A 22,110-nucleotide genomic window follows, 5' to 3' on the forward strand; every position below is an offset into this window, starting at 1 on the left:
TGTAGTTTTGTTGCAAGACAACTTGGATGCTGTATAAATATATTCAAATATTGAATGTTATGTTGTCTTTATATTCACTATTGAAAATGATCGCATTCTCTCTAAGAAGCTATCAAAAATAAATTGATAACAATAATAAATTGATATTTGTAAAAATTATGTAGAAATTATCTTAATAGTATATCATATACCACCATAGATTGTTGTGATCAGATACTTATGGTTATTTATACAAAAAAAAGTGAAAAAAAAAGAAATTATCGTTCTTTAATTAGTTTTGTTTATATATTCAATATAATAATAACAATTAAGATTGACGGTGTGATAAACAGTTAAGAACTAATCTATCATTTTACTTTGAAAATATTTAGCGTCTGTTAGATATTTGTCAGTGTTAGGTCTGTGTTACATCGTCCAGTCGTTTAATCCAAATTATCACACTAAAATATACAAAGAAAAATTTAATGCGAGAGAGAGAGAAAGAGAGAGAAATCGCTAACGTATCACGAGTTTCACTCGACGAGAAAGAGGCTAATTTAATAATAAATAATAATAATAATATTACATAATTTTTTCATTAATTTATTTTACCCGAAAAAGAGTATCTATTGAGTATATTCAACTGAAACATAGATTAACTTTTACGGGAGTTAAATAGTTAACAAGTAAGAGCATTTTACTTCATTTAACCCTTTCATCTTCATTTCTTGGGCACTTTAATTCATCTTGTGTCTGTTGTATAATATAATGCGTCTTGTCTCAATTTCTCCTCATATTATGTCTCGCTCTCTTTCATTTATCTTTTTTTCTTCCTCTGTTTCTTTGAAAAAACGAGAGAGACGCAGTTATTATTCGCAACCGCAATTTCATGAAACATCAACATGAATAGGAACAGAATAAGAACAGGCGTAAATTCTAGCGTAAACAACGATCTACACGCAAAGTGCGTAAATCACTTTATAAGTAATCTTACAATATGTAAAATGCGAAAGAGGAAAAATATAAGTAATCGCCACTTTTTCTCTGTATGTCGTCTTGAATGATATGTACGTATAGTTTAATAGTCTACAATTATATGTATTACGTGCAAATAAATATTATATACAAAGTTATTCAAAATTACAAATGAATAAATGACAAAAAAATAGAAAATATAAAGGCTATAACATTAAAATATTAATTGTAATTAATTAAAATTCAGCGATATATTTCCATATATCGATAATATAAAAGCTTCAAGTGCAATACAAGTTTTTCCCTATTTCATTTTCAGAAAAGCTGAAAATCAACACAATAAATGTGCGTGAGTATATGAGAATTTAGAAAACTAATCAAACACGTGACAATCGTGTGGCTAGATACGCATCCAAATTTAGAATCCTGACTTCCTCTATATCTTTTCGAATATCCAAAGCTCGTTTTCCTCCGCGCCCACATGATTTAAGCCCCGTTAATTTACAGCGAGTTTTATTAACCCTGCAGTACAGAGTTGTATAAATAAATGTATAAATAAGAAGCGTTCAAAATATCGTCTACACGTTTAATTTTTTCCTCAAAGATATTTTATTTAAAAAAATGTTCAAAGTATTCGTTTTATCTTCGTATCTATACATAAAACAGAATTAATAATGCTTATTGTTAAAACTATTTATGAAATATATAAGTATGCTTACTATTAAAACTATTTATGAATTGTATAAAATGTATAAATATGTAGAATTATGTTGGAACTATTTTAGACTAAACAGAAATCGACCAGTATCTCATGTACATATATGGTATGTGCAACTTAAACGTGGACTAAGGTGGTTATCCCATAAAAGTTAGATGTTTCAGTTGAACATACCCAATGGATACAGATGAAGATACTCTTTTTTGAAATGAATTAATGAAAAAATTATTTAATATTATTAAATTAGAATTCTTTAGTAAATATAATGATATGCAAGAAGAATCTATCTTCCTTTTCTCTTTCTCTCATCTTTTCCTCTCTTTTTCTTCTATATATGTATGAAGAGAGAGACTGCTTACTCATATCGGTCATTCAACGTAAGGATAAACGAGACGAAGAATATCACGGCAAATGGAACTGAGGACGACTCAGTGAGCGGAACTAAACGAGAACGGTACATCCTGTAATCTATCGCAGAAAAAATTTTGATCCGCTATAATGCGCTAACCTTCTCAACATCTTGGCAACAACCGCAGAAAAATAGTAATTGATAAACTATATAATATTAAATAAATAATAACGCTTTTTTTCGACTAATTAATTTTATATGAGTGGCCTTTTAATGAAATTATTTTTCATTAAATGTGATTCTTTACGATAAAATTATGCTTATTTTACAATAGTTTCATTTATATTATTGTGGCAGTAGCAACAATAATTGACTAATTTTTTAATTCTAAATATATTAAATTTTTCTTGATAATAATTTTTGTTTAAATAATATCATTAAATAAAAATAAAAAAGATTGCTGCAAATATTACAGTAAACTGACATAACGTTTTTTTGTTAGATTAAGTATTTTACATACTATATATATATAAAGTTTATATAAATTATATTTAAACAATATAATATTTCAAAAGAAGATATCAATAAATATGTAAAGATAAAAAGTTTTTTATAATTAGTTGAATTTCAGATTCCGGTGAGGTCATTCGCAAGAATGAGTCGGATAAATTATAGCACAGCGAGAATGGAAGTAAACGGGAGTTGCACGCCACGGTCTTTCACGATAAAAACACATGGCACAGCCAGCAAGGATTTGAGCAGAACTCGTTCATGTTCATAGTTTTGAATAAAATGCGAGTCATAATTCTGAGATTTCAAGGTTTAATTCCCGCGACTAAAGCGGAAGCTGGCACACATGGTAAATGAAATAAAAAAGTGAATGTCATATTCCGCTTGAATAGCGACTAAAGCAAGATAAATTCCAAGAAAATTTAATTTTAAACAATATTTTTGAAGCAATCGAATTTAAAAGCGGACTGGAATGAATATTCTATCAGCTTGTGGTCCAAAAATTATTTTTTTAAAATTTATCTTGAAATAAATATATGTGGTGATATATCGTAGTATATAAATGTAATGCATTTCAATTTTTCAAACGCTATTTGCGAAATGTCATTATTTGTAATGTGCAGAATACACCTGTAAATTCAAGAAATGTCAGAAAGTTTTAGAAAAAAAAAATTGCATAAATAAAAAAAAGTATTAAAAAATATATAAACGCATAAATATTCCCATACTTTTATATCTCATAATATTGTTTCATATTATTATTCCATCTAAGATTGTGTTATCTCCTTTTGTCTATATAATTAGCTATTGATGAAATATAATAAAGGATAAAATTTTATCGTGCAATTTAAATTTTTCGTAACTAAATTTCTAGATATTACAGAATTCTAAACGTAAAGTCAAATCATTGCAATCGGTATGCGAACGGTACATTCTGCATGTTCTCCCACTCCGTTTATGCGTCTCTCGAAAAATGTTCATACCCGTTTTCTATGCGTCACGAGCACAATATTACATTCAAGTATAATGATCGAAAAAGAAAATCCTTATATAAACGACAGATTGCCATATTATCGTTAAAAAACACGAAATTATATTTAACAAGAATACAATTTGGTACTTATTTATTGGCATTTATCTAATTTATCTAATGTAAATACCCAGAGAGAGAAAGAGAGAGAGAAAATTCCGTCTATTATATACTTATTATATACTTGTATATATATATATATATATATATGTCCAATAAAATTGAAAAAATTTTACATCTAGTTTAATATTACTTGCTAAATCAAAATGCTAAATTAATTAAACTATCAATTTAAAGCCAAATTCTTTTAGATTATTTTAACATTATTATATTTATCCGAGATAATCTGTAAATAATAATTAAATAAACGTTACAAAAGAGAGTTATCAAAAAAAAGAGAGAAAGAGAGCGATAGAGAGAGAGCCGAGTCATTCTGAAAGCAATCAAAGTGCGTGCAATCGAATGAGATGTTCATCCTGTTTTATCTCTCTCGTCTTTATCTCTGAATTCTTTTTGTTTATTGCGCCTAGAAACAGTTACTCTTCACTATGTTTTTACTCATTGTCAGACAAAAATATAATTGCTACGTAGAAAACATCATGTACAATTAATATCCAACTAATCTCATTTTTTTTCTCGCTCAATATGAGCAACAGATGACTATCCAATAATCATTTAATTTTTTTATGAAAGAAATGAGAAAATTAGAACACTTGTTAAATATGACTGACATTCACATCTCTATTTAATATTTAATCTTGTTTATTTGATTTGGTTAGGTTATTGATCGGCAATATAAAATAAATTTAGATACATGAATCTGACAGCATTTAGTAAAATATACTAATTGTGTCAGTTAATATATTTAATCCAAATTCATTATGATTTATAATATTGTATATTCTCATCCTTGTAACACGATGGGAAACTTTATCCAACTAATCTCGTATTTTTTTCGCTCACTATACGCAAAAGATGTCTACCCAATATTCATTTCATTTTTCATGAGAAAAATAAAAGAATTTAGAGCACTTGATGCTAAATATAACTGACGTTCTCATTTCTATTTAATATTTAATTTTGTATCATATAAATAAGTATATATAATAAATGGAATCTTTAATCTTTATTCGATTTAATTAATGAAAATATAAAATATATTTAGATATACGAATCTGAACTTTTAATAAAATATACTAACTGTGTCACTTAACATATTTAAACTAAATTTGTTATAATTTATAATATTGTATATTCCATTCTTGTAACACGATGGGAAACTTTATCTCGCAATCTTCTATACATATGTCAAACATCTCACTCATCTCGCGCAAACGTCACGATAACAAAAATATATAATTCCCTTTATAATTTCATCCGTTTAAGATTCATGAGATATTAATCGGCATTAAATCGAACAACCTTTTTTTATCATATCACAAGTCTAGTCGTTCGCTCGAGTCGCGTCATGTTGCGGCGCAACAAGTAGACGACTCCCTTCGGCGAGCATGGAGCGTTCCGCAGCGTTAAACACGCGTGCATCACGCACGCACGCACGACGGAGAGAGAGACCGACACAGCGCGAAGGTCGCCGAGCCCTTCTCAATGGAACGGTACATCTCTCCCGCGATGGTCAGCTCTCTTTCTCTTTCCATCTCTCTGTTTCTATTTCTCTTTGTCTCTTTCTCTCTGTCACACACACCACACACACACACACACACACACACACACTCTCTTTCTCTTGCTCTCGCTCCTCGCTTCTCGAGAAAAGCGCTTCCTCGAAGATCAGGCTCGACAGGAGGTTTCGAATTCCTCTCAATATCGACGAACAAAGATAAGTACCATGATCGAAGCTTACGTACCTTGTCGAGGCATTTGAGCTCCTCGATCGGATAGACCGTCTTCTCGCAGCGAGCGCACGTCTTGCTCATCTTTCTCTCTCCTCTCCCTCGGCTACGTCTCGTTGCACGCTATCTCTTTCTTTCTTCTCCCGTATAATCACTACCACTCACGCACTTTAGTCCGCTTTTCCGCGGATATTACGCGTCTCGTCTATATCCTAATACCTCGATCCCGAGCACTGAACGATCGTAAGCACGCACACGCATACACGCATGCACGCATGCACGCACGCACGCACGCACGTATGTATGTATGTATATATGTATGTATGTATGTACGGCGAGGAGGAGTCGGTATTTGCACGTGCGTGATGTTATACACTAGCGACACATCCGAATGACCGGGCTACTGGATATGAAACTGCTGCTCGAATCGTTGGCGCCTACTTGTGCTCGCAAAAATCCGGCGGGAAAAACACCGCGACGACTCGACCGTATTTTCCGATTGGCTGTCGGCGACAGCTTCCAACGCGCCGCTCGTTTTTCACCTTTTCTCCGAGAGTTTTCTCCCCTTCTCTCTATTCTTTTCGCACGAGACTCACGGAAACGTAGCGGAAAGACTCTCAAGCTCGTACGAACACCAGCCGCATCAAACCGTACTGCCCTCTCGTCCTCTCGCCTAGCCACAAAAAACCGTCAACTGACAGCTATGGTGGACCCCACTACACTAGTCAATACGGCGACTGACGGCGGCTCGTCGCTCGTCGCTCGTCGTAAACGCGAATGCCGTGTCACGTGGTACGACTCGTATGCGCAAGCGCGAGACTCAGGACCGACGCGATCATCTCTGGCATACGAGTTTTAAAAAATTGCGAAAAATATCTAAAACTTTTTCAAATCTTTTTTTTTTTTTTTAATTTTCTTACGTTTTATATTTTATTACGTTTTATATTAATCCTTATATAATCTTATATTTATCTTTCCATCGCGCGGGAAGTAATTACTGATCACACAACTTTGATTATATTTGATTAAATATATAATGTTATAAAAAATTTTTTAAAAAAAATAAACAATTATAGTAATGTTATAAATCGTGATATAAAAATGTGCCATAATGAAACTTATTAATTATACAATTTTATATCTACTTATTAACTTGCTTTATAAATGATTATTATTGATATCAGATATGTATTGATAACAATGACAAAAAATAAACAGAATAATTTAAGAGTCAAAGTAAATTATATAATAAAGATGAAAGAGTGTTCATATAAATTCGATATGCTTCTATGTTTTGCAACAGAATTTTTAATAAAGTAAAATACGCATTTAATCCATCTTTATTATTTAATAATTAATCGATTATTTTTTTTAAAGCTTGATAATCGCCGAAAACACGATCAATTTTTTATTGATAATTTTATATGATTTATAATATGTTAATATCATCCACCTAATTTGTTCCAAAAATATTTATTGTACAAGAAAGATTGATTTTAATAAAATTGAATAGAAACGAATACTACGTTAATCAATATACAGTATATAACATAACAAAATATTTCTGTTTTAAATTTCTTAATTTTTGCTCTAATTAATAATAAAATAAAAATCAATATAACGGAGATTTTATATGATATGATGTTTTAATAATAAACAATATTATCAATATTGTTTTTACTTATTATGTATGAATCTATTAAGATAATATAGTGTACTAATATATCGGCTTAATAGAAAAGTGATCAAAAAAATATATATAAAATTTACTTTATCTTTTTATGATTTTGTATATAAATTTCAATATTTCATTTAAAAAATAAATTTAGATATTTTTTTAAAAATATATTCTATTATAATTTGATAATATTAACACACATATGCTTTAGTTAGTATACTATTTAGTAATTGTATAGCCAATGTCTATCAACTGGCGCTCTCTGTAGGTTGTAGAGAGAATTATACAGTGTAAAAGAGAGTTATACAGAGAAAAGTAATGCAGAGAAAACAGTTATTACAGATAAAAAATTAATAAAAAGAAAGAAAATAAAAATATATCTATATACATTATACATCCATAAAAAAATATTTATATATATTCTTGAAAGAAAACATAAAATTCTAATACATAAAAAAGTTATATAATATAATAAAAAAATAAAACTTAAAAATTTAAATTTATAATCAAATCTAAGATAAATTTATAATCAGATATAAGATTTGTCTCATTTATGTGTTTCTTATTTATTTCATTCACAAACTATATTCGCCTTGTTTAATAAATGTAACTTTAATTTTTTTTTTCAAGTCTCTTCATTTTTACCTTTAAGGAATTCATAAACTACACTAAAATCTTTATTTGAGAATCCATGAGCAATGATTGTCCTGTAAATCTGATGTGCCAGAGAACCGAGAGGAATCGGAGCTTGCGTTCTGATTGCAGCGGATTGAGCTAATCCCAAATCTTTAGCCATCAATGTTGTGCCAAAACCACCCTGTATATATTAAGTTATTAGTTTCTTTATACTTGTTTAATTTTTGCTTGACGTATAAATAAAATTAATTATCATTAATCTTATAATTTATAATAAAAATGAAGCAATTATTTTCTGTAATAAAAAGTTACTCATTTCAAAACAATAAATTATAAATGTTATTATTAATTTCACAATAAAAAATTCTGCGATATTATTCCAATTATACTTCTATCAATTCTGTACATCATCATTTACGTCATTTACGTAGTATAAAAAAGGCGAATCGCGAAAAAATACACGATTACCTCATAATTCTTCGAACTGGGGACATTAGGTAGAATTCCTGGGACTGGATTGTAGAGATCGGAAGACCAACATCTCCCCGAGCTAGAATTTACGATGTTCGCTAGCACCTTGGCATCCAAACCCAATCTAAAACATATAGAGCGCAGTTTAACATTAGTGAATTAAAGCGAGCAAATAAGCATTGCATTTTCTTTCTCACTTTTGTCCAAGGTTGAATGCCTCTGCAGTGCCGATCATACTAATAGCTAGTAGCATGTTATTACACAATTTAGCGGCTTGACCCATGCCTACATTGCCACAATAAACGATTCTGGATCCCATAGCCTCGAGTATAGATTTTGCATCATCAAAATCTGTACTCGAGCCGCCAACCATAAAAGTCAAAGTACCGTCTTTGGCCGCATTTACACCTGTATATAACGTTGATACAATTTAATATTAAATTATTTTTCGTTTTTGTAATCTCAGGCTTGTTCCAATTCTGTTTATGTTTATTGCTCATTTAAATTTACTAGCACAATAAAATTTGTTTTATAATCTTTTAAAAAAATTAGACCAAAATTAAACTTTTACAAAGAAAAAATAGATTAATATGTTGTAATAAAATAATTGTTTAATTTGTCTGATAATTGTCCAATTATTTAATAAAATAAAATAATTGTATTCGCATAATAAAATATTTATCTTTTTCTTTTTCAAAAAAATCAACAATTTTTATAAAAAATTAAAAAATCCACGTGACAAATAGTATACATATTATGATATTTGTTAAATGTTGAATTTAATTCTTTTTTATTTTAAAACATTTATTTTATCTCTCTATTACAATAATTGATTTAGCAAATTATATTATTATTCTTTTTTACTATCTTTATATTTTATACTATTAATGAATTTCTCTTTCTCTCTTTCGATAACAAACCTCCCGACACAGGACTGTCGATAAATCTCAGACTATGTTTCTGAGCTTGCGATGCGATTGATTGAGACACTAATGGATCCACAGTACTGCTGTCAATCAGTAAAACGTTCTTCTTCGCTGCACTAAAAAATAATTAATAAATTAATTAACAAGTTAAAATATATAATATATATTACTTAACCAATTTGGCGATGCAAAAATATTTTTAGTCTTTATGAAAATTAAGTTTACCTGAGTACACCATTTTCGCCGGTGTAAATGTCTAGGACATGCTGATTTGAAGGCAACATCGAAATGATAACTTCAACTTCTTTTGACATTTCAGCTGCGTTCGATGCGCAACTTGCACCTGCTTCCACTAAATTCATCACTGCCGATTTGTTCAAGTCATATACGGTGAGATTGTAACTCTAATATAAATATAAGAATCAATCGTTAACAAAAGTATTTTTTTAATTTGATAAAGCAATAGTTTATCGAATGTAATTTTATTACTTACTTTCTTCAACAGATTTTTTGCCATATGACTGCCCATGTTGCCCAATCCGATGAATCCGATTTTTGAATAGCGTTTTGCTCCTAAATCAGTATTAAAAAACAAATTAATGTTGAACCATGTGTACTAATTATTACAAATAAATTTCTACAGTCGATATATAAATATCTAAATATTTTCACAATTTAAGTCTTTAATGCTAAAATAATTATTTGAATTTTTATATTTTCAAACATCTTATATACGTGAATCATAAGGAAATGAAATAAGATAATCGCCAAAGTGAACTTGACCTTTTCGCTCTAGTTTATATAAATATAATGAGTGACATTTGAATTGTGTGTGTTGAAAGTAACAGGTATTTCCCTTTCTTGACTTCAACATTGTTTAAATCGACTTGAATTAGATATCTGAGAACTTTTATTTGAGTTTATATACATGTCAATTTATAAATCAAAATAAACGCGTTAAGCATCGAAAAGAAAGTATTTTTCAACGGGTGTTTTCCTACAATATAAACAAAAACTGAGACATATAGTAGATATCGTAATAAATACTGATCTAAAAAAAATTTCAAATAAAATTACACTCACAATTAAAAGTATGTTTTGATATTATATTTTTAACCCTCCTCTTCTCTGGAATTACGTCATAATCCTCACGTATTTAGATATTTAAGATTTCATTTATTTTTCAATAAAAAAATAAAATGAAGATAAATAAAAATAAATAAAAAAATTTTTTTAATAAAAATTTTTATTTAATTTTTTTATTTGTATTGCAAAGTTTTCGTAACCGGTTGCAATTTTGTGTCAATTCCAATGGATAACATCTTGAAAATATGTTTAATATTCATATATTGTAAGAAAATTTTTCCCACTTTTTTATGATGTGTATTTAAATTATTAAAATACTTATATATTTTTTTATATTGACAGTAATAAAACTGACTTTCTTCTACAAAATGATGTTTTATTTATTTTATTCGGTTTGTTTGTTTCAAAGTAACTGTTTACTTTCAACACAATATTATTTTATCCGTTAGATTTCACTGCGTTCAAATACATAAAGATGCTTAATGTATTTAAAATAATCAGTTCTGATACTAAACATATTTCTAAAATCGCTATCTAATATAATAGTTTTATTGAAGAGTTTAAAAGGTTGGTTTTCAGATAAAATCAACCTAAAACGTTTAAAAAATTAAATGGTTACAATTACCTGCAGTCGTCACAAATCTGGCAAATGATTTCATCATACAAACACTCATATTAAATAACTTGTTGCAAAAGTTATATATAAACAAAACGATATTAATTCTTGTATCAGAGTCAATTTAAACATTATTCAAATATACATATGCAAAACTTGTTTTTGTTGCAATATTCGTGTTAATTCTCATGATACAAACATAAACATCATGCAAAAAGAATTATATAAGTGCTTCAACCTTAACAAACACATAAATAAAATCGACAAAAAAACTGCGTTATGTCACGTTATATATCTACACAAAAAGCAGTAATAGCGACATCTCATCAATACATGGATGATGTAGCATAAAAACACATTATATAACTTGATAAGACTTGATAATGAATACGGCGGGCAATTCGAATAGGACGGAAAATTATTTATTTTTCTTGTGATCTCTTCTCTATAATTATAAATTAATGATAATTGTAATAGTTATAATTATACTACAAAATAGAAATATTTTTTATGCAAAAATAATTTTCAAAAATTACAACTTTTAGATAAACTTTTAAATTTTTTTTGCATAAAAAATATTTCTATCCTGCAGTATAATTATAACTGTTAGAATTATTATAATTACTACTATAATTATTACAAGAAAATAAATAATTTTACGTCTTATTACTAAAAAATAATAAAAAAAAGATTTTCCATTTTTTTCATCATGTTGCACCAACTCGAAAAAATTGAAAAAATTTGAGAGTATTGAGACATATAAACAGAATATTCTATAAAAGTTTGGTGATTGAACCTCGAAAGGAATATGTTAAAAAAGCCATTTCTTCTTTTTTCTAATTTCATTCTTTTTTTAAAAATCGAGCTTTTATTCGAGATTAATGAAAGAATATTTTTTTTGTGTCTTTTGTTGATAAGTATTCAGGAAAAAATTTATATGGAATCATCTCGAATATTTTCAGAAAAGAAAAATAAAAACTGAAAATTATATTTTTCTCAATAACTTAAGAAATAATAAAGTTAGGGAGCTGAAATTTTGAGGAAAATTTTTTTTTGCTAAATATATTGTTCTATATTATTGTTGGCGTAAAAACATTTCAAAAATTACAAATTACAAATTACAAATTACAAAATATTAAAATAAAAATCATAACTGTAAAGTGCGGTAATATTAAGAAAATTGATTTTTTTCAAAAATATATCACAGATTATTTTGAGTTTAAAAATTTCTGATGAGTCCTAACTACAGACTCGTATGTTTCTGCAATCAGTTAATTAAAATGACCATATCAGTAAACATTTAATAAAAAAGCGATTAACAGACAAATATGAACATATCAAGATTTAATAAAGATTCAAAAACTCATGCAACATTATTTTTAAAAACTGAAACAATTTTATTTTTATAGAATATTTTTTTTTTAAATGCACTTGATGTTGTTTCAGGTTTATAAGCCTTATAAGTAAGAAGAAAAAAGAATTATAGGATAATATTAACAGAGTCCCTCTCTTCCTAATAGGTCATAAAACGATCGCTTAAAACGATAAAAGACGACACACGCGAGGTTATATTTATTATTATTACTTAATGTATATCTAAGAACTAACTCAATTGATATTAAACGTGGAAATAATAACGATGATATTACATCTTGATATGTTTATATTTGTCCGTTAATAATTATCGTATATGTGCAATAATACTAACAATCATCGCATGTGTTCTTAATCGCTCTTTTATTAAATGGTTTTTATTAAATTGAAATTTTTTAATAAATTATAATTTATTCGAATTACTCACTATTTATCATCATATATCAAGTATTATCATATGTCTTTATGCTAAATTACCCATATATTAATGAGATGTTACTATTGCTGCCTTTTATCACTTCTCTTAACATATATAACGTGACATGACACCGTTTTTTTTTTATTACAAAATTTTTGATATTGTATTATGTAATTCTTGAATTTTTTTCTGACATTTCAATCTGACTAAATTTACTTATCTTTTTAAAATATCAAAGATTCACATTTGCGTTGAATTAGATATTATTAAAATAAAAAAAACATTAATTTATATATGAATATAAAATATCAATCGCAGATACTTAATACTTAATCAATAAACAACAAAATTCGAAATTTAATTTTACTAAGTATATTATCACAGACGTTATTGTATGTTATTAAAGTGTTTATGATTTGAAGTGTTATGTTTAAAGAGAAATATTTTGCACAATTTATTGCATATGATTTTTATCGCTTGTAAACATTGAGCATAATTTGAAATATTTCTACTCATGGATCGGTAACATCAAGGACATACTATGAACAGGTATTTAGGTCGAGATAATAATAATTAACCCCTACTTTTCGTTATTGATGCCGCGAAGTATGTCATTGCTAATTTTTTATGAGCTGTCAACTAAACGATGTACATAATTGCGCTTATGTTTCTTACTCGCCCCATGTGGCTGACGTAATTACATTTATGTCAAGCACGTTGTTCGTAACGACATGTTTATTCAGGTTTGCTATCGAAATAGTTATCTGCTGTCAAACTGCATTTCCCTAGTACCTCAGTGTACATGAGGCTACGTGAACTGCAAGTAGAGGCCTGCTCGTAAATTAGTTGCTGGCACTTAATATATACATATAGTTTCATTTGAAGCAAACTATCAAATCGACTCTTATTCTCATGTGAGATCTACTCGTGTTACATTCTAGTTGTTAAGTGCAACGAAAAAAATAAGAAGCTTGTTCAAACAATTGATATCCATTAATTTAACAATAATTAGTACCATTAATAACTTTTCTTAACATCGATATATCAAGAGCATTCTTACATAAGCCTTATTTGGAAGTCATATATATATATATATATATATATATATATATATATATATATATATATATACATATAAAAGAATCTTGAGGTATGATATATAATTGATAGTGATATTTCATAATTTATATATCTTATTTATATTCATATATACATATATATGTGTATATATATTGCATAATACGTAAGTGTGAACTATAGATAAAATGTAATGTGAAGACAGACGGCATGTGCAACATATGCAATATTCTTTACTTACGCTAATAATAAAAAGTGTTTTATATATGTATAAAACACCTATTTAAATTTAAAATATTTATTTATTAACTCATATTATATCTATAGATTATTACAAAGAAGACTACCAACACAAATTTTATTACTTAAATTAAATTAGCAACATATTGATTCGTCATGAAAGCAAATTCAATATTTAGTATTTTATTACTCATCATTACCTCAGTGTTAGCTGGCAAAGAAAATATTATGAAAATTTCTCAAGAATCCTGGATATCAACGGAAAATTTTACAACGTTGATAACAAAATCATTTCTTTACTTCACATGTTGTAATATCTTTTTAAGTGGTTGGTCTATATAAAAATATTATATATTTGATTTCAAAAAATAATAAATAAATTATAAAATAACTTTTTTTAGAATCGATTCACGACGTAGAAAAGTTACTGCATCAATTCATAAATATTTATCCATACGGATATCTGTTACGTCAAAAAATGCATGAATGTCAAAGCTACTTTTTGCTCGGACTAACGGATGACGAAATAGAAAAATATATGCAAAAGTAAAGCAAAACGATAATATAAATTTAAATTTTAGTTTTATTTTTCAAACAATGTGGTACAATAATAATATATTGATAATAATATAATTAAATTATTATTAAAAAGATATATATTTAATCAGATTCATTCTATCATTTTCTGAAATTCATCGAAATACATATTCTTTTAATAGAATACCTTCATCCATGGCAATAGTAGAAATGCTCATTATTGTTGATGGTGAATTGAAGAATAATTCGAGACTTTTTAATGTTTCCTTATATGGATATTCTGATGCCAATATCGTGTCAAGATCCGGAATCTGGACCTTATCGAAAAATTACTTAGAACCCAGATTTTTTCAACACGTGAAAAGGTTATTTTTATAATTTTTTCTTTTTACTAATTAATATATTTATGTATATGTACATTAACATTCTTGCTCTTATTGCATTTATTTATGTCACAAACTTTTTTACAATACACATTATATATATTAAAAATATTTAATAATATGTGTGTGTCATATTTTTTATATTTATAAAATGTTATATAAATATGTTATGTCTGTGTGCGTGTGTTTAATTTTTTCTAAACTTTCAATGGCATAAATTGCAGTTACGAGGACTTGATATCAGTATCTGATGTCAACATAATTAATTTAAAAGGTAGAGAACTACAAGTATGTACGTTTTATCAGCCACCCATTTCCTATCTCAACAAAACAACCAAGAAAATAATTAATGGTGTCGAAGAAGATATTTTTTTAGCAGATAATGGTAAATCAACTCTTTATTTTTAAACATGACATTAATTTAAAAAAAAAGAATAAAATTGATTAATTATTACAATCTTAGACTTTAATTAATTATTATTAACTTAGGAAGCCATGTGGAATTAATATAATTAATTGAGGTTAATAAAATAATTAATGATAATTGTGAATCATAAAAATACAAAGAGCGATTGGTAAAACAATAACATAATCTCTATTATAGATGTAGAAAAAGATGGGATAGAAGTGAAAATATTTTTACTTATAGCAGAAAGGTTGAATTTCACTTGGACATTAAGAAAGCCACAAGGACTTTACAGGCAATTTTGCATATAATTTGTTTTTTATGTTTAATATATATGGCAAAATATATAATTAAAAAAATTTTAAACAAATTTTTAGATACGGTCGACGTGTAAATGATACATATTGGAGTGGTGGTGTCATTCAACTTTTAAGGGAAAAAAAGGTAAAATTGTTAATTTCAACATTCAAAAGTATAATACAAGTATTAATTTTAAGATGTAAATTAATAATGTAATTAATAATGAGATAAAAACAATGTACTGCCAAAATAGTTTGAAATTTTAGTTTTAATTAATAGTTTTGTAAAAATTTACAATTAGATTATGATGTTTGAAATTTGTTCAATTTATTCTAAACATGTTTTATTTTTTTAAATTTTAAATTTGTTTAATATACATATAATAAGCCAATCTTATGCGATTTTTCGTCTTGTATGTGAAGATTGATCTAGCGTTCGGGAGCATCTGGTTAACGCCAAACCACAGTAATTTTGTGAACATGTCGGAACCGTGGTATCAGATGTTCATGCATTTTTTGGTACCGCGACCGCAACCGATCACCAATTTCTGGGCACTCACGAGACCTTTTCCAATAGAATGTTGGCTACTTTTGATAATGCTGTTGATCGTTATGAGCATATATATGTGTGCACGTGCTAGAATCGATCCAAAATTTCCGAAACGTAAGTTAAATAATCTATCATACCCGACAATAGAAAACAAACACAATACATAGTTTAATTTGGTTTATCTTTTATAAGTATAGACTTTGATGTTCCAAATATTCTATAAATTTTGCCAAACAATCGAAATTACTATTTTATTTTTCAAATATTTCGTGTAGAGATAAACTTTATAAAAATCACTTAACATAACTCTATCAAGTATATTTATGCTAATACCTTTAATGAACTGTATACTTTACTCTAACGTATTTTTTATCTTATTTCTTTAAAATTCTCATGTTTTTATAAACGTAATTACACATTGTTATTTAGATAATATTATGATATATATGATATATTGAAAATAAAATATATGAAATGAAAATAAGAAAGAAGAAAAATCATAATATTATATAAAAATATCAAATATATGTATTTTCTTTTAGGTTTTCGGAGTATTTTTTTTACGACTACGGAATTAATGGGCCGTTTGTTAGGTACATGGGTGCCCAGAAATACCGCTAATGCAAGGTTCGAATTGCATTTATGGCAAACTGCAGGGGTTGTATTGGTGACCGCTTATTGTAGCAGCCTTGCAGCGAGACTCGCGAGTTCGGAATACGAAAATAGGTAGCAACAATTTTTATGTTATTTTTAAATTATGAGAAGATAGTTCAATTATTATTGGATTATTATTAGTACTATTAAAACTTACTTATGACTTATAATTAGCGTTTACAATTGATCAAGTAGCGCTACTGAGAGATATTTAAAAAAAAATATTTACAACAGAACCGTGCATAGATTATGTAGATAAATTTAATTTTTGTGAATTATCTGTAAAAATAAGTCTGATAAGAAATTACGGTCACGCTTTGAAATGCCTTATAATTTAAATAAATTACATTATTAATTGTTATATTTTCTTGATTTCTAATTTCGCATACATTATTATTCATTAATCTATATTTAATTATAAGAAAAAAATATAGAAATCCTGTACTATTTATAGAATCGACACAGTATATCAATTTCTCGAGGCAAACTTAACGTGGGGTCGAAAAGGACCAGTACCAAATTATTACGATTACTTCGATATGAATGTACGTAGAATTTAGGTTTTTGCAAATATGAGCATCACTTCTTACTGCTGACAAATGTACATATATGTATATATGCATATATCTTTAGGATCCTTACTCGAGTCAATTACCGACAAGATTCATATCCATAAAAGATGATGAAATGACGAACAAATTGATAAAAAAGGGTAATTACGCAATTATCGGAAAAATTATAGGCTCGATCTTCTTTCCTGAGGATAAAATCTCCAACGAAGATCTCAAAGTAAAATATAAGAATGCATATATTTAAAATAGTATTGAGATAAATATTAAGATAAGAGAAGTTAAAATAAATTAAATTATATTTGTAAGGGCTACAGAGTTATGAAGCAAATGGTAGGCAAGTACTATTCTTCCTTTGCGGTCCAACCATGGCTATTACGACCTGTTAATACGGTAATGTGACAATCGCATTCGTAAGGACAATTAATAATTACCATAAAGACCATAATCTCAATCGTCACATTATAAAATGAAAAATATTTTCGTAATTTTCTCTAAAATTAAAATAAATTTACAAAAACATTCAAAAGATTATTTGATCCGAGCTTAAATAAATTCTTAGTTAAATAAACTAAGAAAATTTACTATTAATTGTAACAAAGTAAGAGAAAAAGACTCAGTTATTTTAAATCATCATTTTTCTATGATTAAATTTAAAGTGTAAATTCAAAATTTTTGCTTATTTTTTATATAAATAGAGAAGCAATATATTACATTTAAAAGTTTATAAAAATGTATATAAATTGTTAAGAAAAAAAAGAGAGAGAGAGAGAGAGAGAGAGATTATTTTATGTATACAGAAATTTTTAATAATAGTATCCAAAATGTTTTATTATCTTAAATGTATTGAAATACTTTATTATTTTATAGATTATTTCATGGTTAAGGGAGTCAGGCATTACTTACTTCCACCTTGGTGATGTCATTCGCCGAAGGGCCAATTTCAATCTCCGTGAAGTTCTCAAGGAATACGATAATCTCAACAAAAGTGCCAGAGTCTTAGGATTGACGCCATTAGGTGCGGGCTTTACGATGCTTATTGTAGGTCTCTTAGCATCTACAATAGTATTTTTTTATGAATTAAAGCAAGCTGCTGCTTCACGATCGATTCGTGAAGTTTTTCAAGAAATACAAAAAAAACGAAAGGCATACAAGTTGTCGGCATATAAGAAAAAATATCGGAAAGAAATTGAGTTAATGGAGCACAGTTCAAGCAATAAAAGTTTTGATTTATCTATAATTAAATCTGCCGAATATACTGTAAATACTGAATCTGTGTATAAATCCAAAGATAAAATTCAATTTTATTAAATTTTATTATAATTTACATCAATACTAAAAAAAAAAAAAACACATAAAGAATTTAATTAGTAAAGACTCTATAATATTATAATAATAAACGTAAAATATTTGGCATTAAAGCAATAATATGTGAATATACAGAGGTAACTTGTTATAAGATTGAGTATTGTAGTAATATCGCATTTATTTATAAAATTAAAATTATTGAATTGAAAGTTATAATATGGTGTTAACAATTCTGGCGAACGTTTCGATCAGATTTTTCTGATCATCTTCAGCGCATAAATGAAGTTAAAAAAATTGAATAAATATGTTATATTAAGATAATTTACAATATGTATCGCACAATGTTGTGTTAGAAAAATGTTCGACTTGCATATGGAGAGATTTATCAAGTTTCTTATGACTGTCGTTATTATATTAGTGCGTTAGTGAATCCTTATGATTTGTTGACTAAACCAGTGTCGTCTACTGACAATGAGTCGAAATTTGAATATCAGTAGACGACGCAAGTATTTGACATATTAGACTACGACTATATTCTTTTTAACACTATAACTGACCATGGAGCACAACTACTGGCCAACGAACTAGGCAAGTGCGCATAATTGTCATATTATTGCTCTAATGCCAAATATTTTAGGTTTATTATTATAAAGAATTTAATTGTATTTATTTAATTTTATATTTATATTTTATAAGATATTAAATTAAAATATATATATACATACATGTTAACATATGACAGAAAAAAGAGAGCAATTAGAGAGAAGTAATATATATAAATAATTAATTAACATATTAAACATTATTAATATATAAAAGATACTAATATATTTTGAGATATATATAAGTAATAAAAATAAAAGATTTTTGTATTTATTAGATTGTTGCAAAAATAATTGCGCTTTATTATTTTGATCGTTGCTTATTTTAAATAAACATGAGTATTGTTACTTTTGTGTCGGGGGAGTCTGTAACCCCTAGGCACCGTGTCCCCAGGTGGCGGATAGGGGAAAGCTTGCCAGGCCTAACAACTTGGAAGGTAGGGATGAAATAAAATAGTCCCCGCGGACCAACAGGTAGTCACCAATCCGCCTGGCAAGCGTCGTGACTTATTGCCAACACCTTCAAACCATGGAAATGTCGAGAGAGACATGAAAGGGGAAGGAAGAAGCCTATGTTCAGGAGTGGACTAAAACAGGCTGAGAATGACGATGATGATAATTACTTTTATTTAACTACGTTCTTGTAATATATATGCATTTTAAATCGTGAAATCATACTGGTTTATGTTAATGATTGTGTTTTCACTTTTATTTACTCTTGTTTATTTAAAAAAAGCAAATTTAAACAATTTTATTGTATATATTATATATTGTATGTTTTAAAACTATTTTCAATATCAACCAACTATTTGGCCAGAGGACCGTTAACGGATGTATAGCTTAATATTGGTTGCAAAAATTTTGTAACGGAGACGAGAGCCTTGAAAATGAAAAGAGTCGGGAATTCTTCAGCAATTGACAACAACTCATTGAGGCCATTATTGAAGCGCAAAACAACTCGAGAGATTGCAGAATTAAATGTTAATCATTCAACAGTTGTTCGACATTTGCGCCAAATTGGAAAATTAAAATGCGCAATAATTTTTGTAACCTAATAGATTAAAATTTAATTTATATATAAAATAGTTAAATATAATCATAAATAACATTTATAACGTTTTATCTACATAAACTGCAAAATCTAACGTAATAATTATTATATAAATATTATAGAGATAGGTAAGGTAAAATTAAAAGATTCTCTCTTTCTACAACATTAGTCTTTACAATAATGTAACTGATTTTTTTACAAAAATAAAAATACAAATAAAATTAAAGACATTCAATTTTTGATTTTCTTATATTAATTATTTTTCTAAACATCAGTGTGCAAGAAATAAACTATTTTTTTTAATTAGGAATAAAAGTAAATCTTATTGATGTAAACGAAGAATCTTGTTAGATCTACAATGTAGAATTAATACAAACAGTAAAATATGTTTATACGATGTTTATACGGAAAATGTTTTATACGATATAAAAAAATGTATTATTATGCGATGTAAAAAGATGTTGCATCATCTATGTTGCATTCAATCGTATAAACATCTATCTATCCATATTAATGTTTTTTTTAGTACATTTTTAATGCGACAGTACATGTTTAAATAAATAAGTAATTATGCAATCAATAAAGAGGTTTCTGCTCGTCATTTTTTCGATAGAGAATTATTTTTTAAAATATGTTGCACAAATTCATAGACGAGTATTATACACATTTTTATAAAATAGAAATTAATTTACTTTAAAAATGTGGCTACATATCATGAATATAAAGCACCAAATAATAATATAGACATAGACTGTGGTTCCAAATTCGACACTGAAAATTTATAATATATGTGAAGTAAACTATTATTTTTAAGGTTTGTTTTCTTTTTTTTTTTAAGCGACCAAACTGGCAGAATTAAGCTTTATTCATTTATTGAATGTTAGAACAAGCTTTTCATGACGACAACGTTTCGACCTTTGGTTTAGGTCCTTTTTAAGTCTAAAACGTAAAATAAATTAATAATTTGCCTAAAAATTTGACATAATACAATATTGAAAAACATGAATAATTATTGAGTTGTTTGTTGAAAATAAAAAATAAAAAATAAAAAAAAAGAAACAACCCTTCCGAATCATTTCATCACTGGCGATATCAATTATTATTAATATAGATTTTTAGCAGTGAATTTTGGGACACAGCCATTATACATCTAAACAGAGTGTTTTTATTTACGGAATGAGGATAGAGATACACATAAAATAAATCACACTCTATTTCATGTCTCTTGCGTTCTCTCTCTTCATATTCGAACGAGAAGAGTAAAAGGAAAAAAATACAAGTGTGAGATAACTCGGTGTCTAGATATAGATGTGTTTATAATATACTCGGTTATTACAAACATGACAGTACAAATGTTTGATTATGATAAAAAACAATTTTAATTTATATCATTGGTTGTTTACATATATATATATATATATATATATATATATATATATATATATATAGATATAGATATTCTATATCTATTAGATATTATAAGATTATCTATATCTATATATATATAGATATAGATATATATATATATAGATATAGATATATATATATATATATATAGATATAGATATATATATATATATATATATATATATAGAAATCAGCGTCAACAATTTTTTATGTCGTAATTATCGCATGGAAATTCCTTTGCATAATTGTTGAGCTTAATTCGCACAACGGAAACAACCAATGATATAAATTAAAATTGTTTTTTATCATAATCAAACATTTGTACTGTCATGTTTGTAATAACATGTTTGTAATAATATATAGATGTGTGTATTATATATTCTGACTACTTGTAAATGACTATCCTGGGTTAGC

General features: G+C 27.3%; 3 protein-coding genes across 5 annotated transcripts in view; 1 reads left to right on the forward strand and 2 right to left on the reverse strand.

The window, feature by feature from the left end:
• Positions 1-6,136, reverse strand: part of LOC140668204 (LIM and SH3 domain protein F42H10.3-like) — a 33,274-nt gene extending 27,138 nt beyond the window's left edge. Inside the window, exon 1 of one of the 2 annotated variants that reach the window (XM_072897007.1) lies at positions 5,424-6,136. In XM_072897007.1, coding sequence (XP_072753108.1) covers positions 5,424-5,492 — 69 coding nt within the window. In that variant the 5' untranslated portion in view covers positions 5,493-6,136. The remainder of the gene's footprint in view (positions 1-5,423) is intronic. The other variant, XM_072897005.1, reaches the window with a different exon arrangement.
• Positions 6,137-7,611: 1,475 nt separating this feature from the next.
• On the reverse strand, positions 7,612-11,109 carry LOC140668202 (3-hydroxyisobutyrate dehydrogenase, mitochondrial). Of its 2 annotated transcripts, none has more exons than XM_072897001.1 (7): positions 9,903-10,031; positions 9,613-9,692; positions 9,345-9,523; positions 9,114-9,235; positions 8,391-8,601; positions 8,191-8,317; positions 7,612-7,903 (listed from the first exon to the last, which is right to left on the reverse strand). In XM_072897001.1, exons 1-7 carry the CDS (start codon positions 9,991-9,993, stop codon positions 7,712-7,714), a joined length of 1,002 nt encoding a protein of 333 aa, XP_072753102.1. In that variant the 5' UTR covers positions 9,994-10,031; the 3' UTR covers positions 7,612-7,711. The 2 variants fall into 2 exon arrangements, with proteins under 2 accessions (XP_072753102.1, XP_072753103.1); XM_072897002.1 differs by lacking the exon at positions 9,903-10,031 and adding an exon at positions 10,831-11,109 and having other exon boundaries at positions 7,613-7,903.
• Positions 9,941-20,457, forward strand: LOC140668186 (uncharacterized). Its single transcript, XM_072896950.1, has 14 exons — positions 9,941-9,967; positions 14,018-14,258; positions 14,332-14,476; positions 14,650-14,832; positions 15,075-15,235; positions 15,455-15,551; positions 15,634-15,700; positions 15,979-16,219; positions 16,648-16,831; positions 17,214-17,304; positions 17,393-17,548; positions 17,638-17,721; positions 18,199-18,346; positions 19,633-20,457. Exons 2-14 carry the CDS (start codon positions 14,087-14,089, stop codon positions 19,641-19,643), a joined length of 1,740 nt encoding a protein of 579 aa, XP_072753051.1. The 5' UTR covers positions 9,941-9,967; positions 14,018-14,086; the 3' UTR covers positions 19,644-20,457.
• Positions 20,458-22,110: the final 1,653 nt, after the last annotated feature.

Source organism: Anoplolepis gracilipes, chromosome 7 (assembly GCF_047496725.1).
Source record: "Anoplolepis gracilipes chromosome 7, ASM4749672v1, whole genome shotgun sequence".
Lineage (NCBI taxonomy): Eukaryota > Metazoa > Arthropoda > Insecta > Hymenoptera > Formicidae > Anoplolepis > Anoplolepis gracilipes.